We start from the raw sequence: 4,663 nt of genomic DNA, 5'->3' as shown, positions 1-4,663 counted from the left end.
GAGTGTTGATAGTTGATCCAAGAAGAATGAAGTCCTTGACAAGTTCAATCTTTTCTCCATTGATAAAAATGTTGTTTACTGGTCCTGTGGTGAGGATTTTTGTTTTCTTGACATTGAGATGTAATCCATACTGAAGGCTGTGTTTTTTTTATCTTCATCAGTAAATGTTTAAAGTCCTCTTCACTTTCAGCAAGCAAAGCTGTATCAACTGCATATCACAGGTTGTTAATGAGTCTTCCTTCAATCCTGATGCCATATTTTTCTTCATACAACTGAACTTCTTGGATTTTATTTGCTCAGCATACAGGTTGAATAAGTATGGTGAAAGAATACAACCTTGTCATACAGCTTTTTCATTGTAAACCATTCAGTGTTCCCATGTTCTGTTTGAAAAACCGCTTCTTGGTTCAGGTACAGATTCCTCATGAGCACAATTAAGTGTTCCAGAATACTCATACTTCACAATGTTGTCCAGAGCTTGTCATGATCTATCTACACAACCGAAAGCCTTTGCATAGTCAATAAAGCCATTAGCCATTAGAGAGATGCAAATCAAAACAACAATGAGATAACATCTCACACCACCAATAACAGCAAAGTTCAAAAATGCAGAGGATAATAAATGCTGGTGAGGATATAGAGATCCTGGGACCCTCCTACTTTGCTGGTCCAACCATTCTTGAAAACAGTATGGCACTTCCTCAAAAAATTGGAGATAAAAATACCATATGATCTAGCAATTCCCCTACTTGGCATATATCCACAAGAAATATGAGCCATAATACAATGAGATCCATGCACACCAATGTTCATAGCAGCAGGATTCACAATAGCAAAAAGATTGAGACAGCCTAAGTGCCCATCAATGGAAGAATGGGTAAACAAACTTTGGTACTTAATGGAATATTCACTACCTTGAAGAATAACAAGGAAGCTGCAACCACCATGGATGAACCTTGAGGACATTATGCTGAGTGAAATTAGTCAGTCACAAAAGAACAAATATTTCATAAGACCATAATTATAGAATCTTAGTAAGAATTATATTAGAGATTTGAAACTTGTTTTTAGGCACATTCACACCATATTCAATCATGCATAGTCCTAAAGAATGCTTTTCACACTAACAATAGGTTTCACCACTAGGAAAAACCAGCTAAAGTTTTTGCCAGTCCAAGTTTAAGATTACATTCAACATTCTGTGTAGTTTCGGTCAGGGACATCAAGACCTTTAGAAAATTAGCAAAAAATGCAATTGAGGGCTAAGGGAATAGTATTAGATCATAAGTAGAAATCTAACCAGATGTTTTGTGTAGAGAAGTTATAAGGAAGTTGCTCCATTTCTTCTTAACTACAAAACTTTATGCTTCTTGTTTTTCTTGTTTAATCAAACATGAGAAACAACTGTGTTGTCAATTATTATAGCAAATAATGTCTAGGTACATGTTGTGATTAATGAATCCATAGAAAATAATAGGTGAAGCTAGAAATAGGAGTTAAGATTTAGAATTATTTTTTAAAGTTAACGTGACATTTTTAGAGCAATGAGCTTTGCTTACAGAAATCAAATATTGTCTAACTACGTAAAGGGGAACAAGGAAGATTTTGATATTCTTGATGTTCTATATTGAAATGATTAATATGTATGATTTAGACCACTACTTTGAAAAGAATGATTAATAGATTGATGGCATAGAGTAGTATAAAAGCTGTTTGAGAATCTGAAATAAAAGTAAGAGGAGAAATAAAATGTGAAGGAAAAAAGAGGACAAATAAAATGTGAGAGGAGAAGGTTCACCATCTAACAAGGCCCACTGATTCTGTGAGCTTCATTTCTTCACCGGCGTCATACCTCCCTCTAGGACCCCCAAATAAGATTAAGCTGGCTCCCAACAGCTTAAGAAAAGATAACCATACTAAAAAAAGTCTTTGTTGGTTACCAGTGGGGTTGGAGTAGGCGGGTTTGGGGAGGTGGAGGGAGGCAACGGTAAAACACAGGGTAGGGGCAGACACATCATAATTCCAGTGTTGGGGAGGGCAGTATGCAAGAAGGGGGATGGGTTAAAAGAAAAGATAGGGGAACACTGAGACAGGTTTGCATGGGCTAAATAAGACAGTGGTAGATAGTGATGCATGCTCAACATTGGAACAACAGGGTTCTGTGTTACAAGGATCAAGGCACAGTTTGAAGAAGGGAAATAATAATAAGATGCTTGACTGTCTTATGTATATTGGTTTCCCTTGCCTACTATTGTAAAATGGACACTTGAGTTGGATAGAAAGGAAGGTAGGGAAACATGTTTACAGAAAGCTTACAAGCCTGTCGTCAGCCTATAACTGTTTGGAACCCTTATGGGTCTGACTTCATTGACCCTATAAGGCAGAGTAGAACTGCTCACAGGGTTTCCAAGACTACAAATCCTTGCTACCAGATTGTGTCCCTCATTTTTCTCCCTGGAGCAGCTGGTGAGTTAGAACCACCCACCTTTAAGTTAGCAGCTGAGCGCTTGACCACTGCCTCACCAGGGCTCCTTTGAGAAGCAGCATTGGTTTTTGTGCAAAAGCCAGGGTTCAATGACATTGTGTCCAAATTTATTATAGGGTATCACAGAGCTTTAAAATTAATATGATGGTATTTTTACTACTGTTTTAGAGTAGTAAAGAGACCCCCATCTTCAAAAATACAAATATTATACAGATTCATAATTAAAATTTAAACAAAACTTAAATAAGACAAGAACAAACATAAATCATCTGAGGAGGGGAATCACAGTCACCAGGATGAGTTTCCAAAGTTATAGCTTCTTGTCATGACCTTATACAGGACACAAGAAACAAAGTAATCTCCCACAAGCATGACTGCCAACAGCAGCCATGTGTCACCTGTTCATGCCAGGCTTAAGCAGAGCAGGGAGGGGACTGTTGCATGTAGGAAAGCTTACAGTCTTAAACTCTCGGTGTATGACATCACAACTAGGCAACCATTAAAGGCCTGATTGGGGGAAGTGCCCCCCTAAGCGTAACTTTAAATATACTGTGTTTAACTCTGGCAGTTCAACTAACAGAGGTACAGGAGGTTCTCAGGGAAAATTGGCAGCTGACACTAAAATATAGCCAAAATAGAAGTAAGTTCTGCTCTGCTAGAGTGACTTTGAGGCAAAAAATAAGATTCCATGCTCTATAGCACTGCTAATATCGACTGTGATCAACAATTGGATAAATCTGAATCAGGAGTATGCCTTGTACAAGTACCTGTAACCTGTACCAGTAATGAAAGGGCTTCTTGCTTCCTGAATCAGCTAGGTTGCAGTAGGCACTTATGGACCCGTATGCCAAATTTGACACCAGTTTACTTTACTCCATGGCACTTAACAACAACATACTGCTTTGGGAGTCCTGGTATGTTGCTGTAGGATAAGCACTGAACTGCTAACCGAAAGGTCCGTAACCAGGAGACACTTTTCGGAAACCTTATGAGTTTGCTATGAGTGGAAGCCCACTAGACGGCACTTAACAGCATACTTCTTTGATGTTGCCATTTGCCATAGAAGGATACTGTCTTCTGTTCTCTAATACAAATTGGCAAAAGAAAGAGAAACTGGATGTCAATCCCAAATTACACCCCACCAGTCCTGGTGTGGCGCTGTGAGTTAATGCACTGGACTGCAAGGTCGGTTTGAACCACAAGGTCAGCGGTTCAAACTCACCAGCCACTCCTTAGAAACCCTTATACAGGGTCGCTATGGGTAGGAACCGACATGAAGGCACTTAACAACAACAACAAAGGACTTCTGTTGTAGCGCTGTAGGATCAGCACTGGACTGCGAATCACAAGGTCCGCAGTTTATACCCACCAGCTGCTCCTCAGAACAAACTCAATGGCACTTAACAATAACAACTAAGAAGTCTCAATTGTTCTCCAACTCCAGAGACCATCCTCGTAGAACATTAAGTTTGGAAGGGATGTGTGGTGGGAGGAGGAAGGTGAGGAAGAGAAATGCAACACTCCCCAGCATGCTCATTTGTGTGTTTGTTTCTGTATTAAGTGACAGGACGTCCCCAGACTCAGAAGTTCATTTTCTCAGCTGTTTCCATACCGCTGTTGCCAAACTGTGGATCCTGAAATCCGAGTGGTCCACCGCCAGAGGGCGGATGCCCCACTACTAGAGACTCAGTCTGCTATTGACAGAGAGACTTGCTGGGCGGTGGCCAAGTCTCAGGCATAATGGTGAGGGGCGGTGCTGCAGCGCTTACCTCCAGGTAGTACAAGTCTACAGTAGAGATCTGCGAGTTGAGGAAATCTTCATAGGTGTTGAACTGAGTGACTATATTGTCGACGGCCGTCAGCCCCTCTTCCTGATCCATTGCTGTTGCTTTGGGAGCTGCGTCCCTAGTGACAGAAGCACGAGGGACAGGCCAGGAGGCTCCACCCACTTCGTTCCTTCCAATCAGTTAGGGGATCACCTGGAGAAATGGACGTTAACCTACATCAAATTTTAAAGTTTCAGGCTTCCGCCTAACTCCTGGGAACCGTCTCAAATTACCCCACTCAAAGTTCACATCTGCTACCAGTCAACTCTGTCGGAGCTTGGTGAAATGTGTAGTAGTGGGAGAGATGTAAATTGCAGTCCAAAATTAAACATTATGAGACTGCCAGAAGTAT

General features: G+C 40.8%; 1 protein-coding gene across 2 annotated transcripts in view; it reads right to left on the bottom strand.

The window, feature by feature from the left end:
• LOC102831324 (uncharacterized protein C4orf22 homolog) overlaps window positions 1-4,365 on the bottom strand; it is a 1,137,236-nt gene extending 1,132,871 nt beyond the window's left edge. For both annotated transcript variants that reach the window (XM_006875065.1, XM_006875066.1), the window contains exon 1: window positions 4,255-4,365. In XM_006875065.1, the coding sequence (XP_006875127.1) occupies window positions 4,255-4,365 (111 nt within the window). The remainder of the gene's footprint in view (window positions 1-4,254) is intronic.
• Between the last annotated feature and the right edge of the window lie 298 nt (window positions 4,366-4,663).

The sequence above is a fragment of the Chrysochloris asiatica genome, unplaced genomic scaffold (assembly GCF_000296735.1).
Source record: "Chrysochloris asiatica unplaced genomic scaffold, ChrAsi1.0 scaffold00311, whole genome shotgun sequence".
In the NCBI taxonomy this organism is placed as follows: Eukaryota; Metazoa; Chordata; class Mammalia; order Afrosoricida; family Chrysochloridae; genus Chrysochloris; species Chrysochloris asiatica.
The sequence above is the reverse complement of the archived record's forward strand: the minus strand, read 5'-3'. Positions and strand labels throughout refer to the sequence as shown.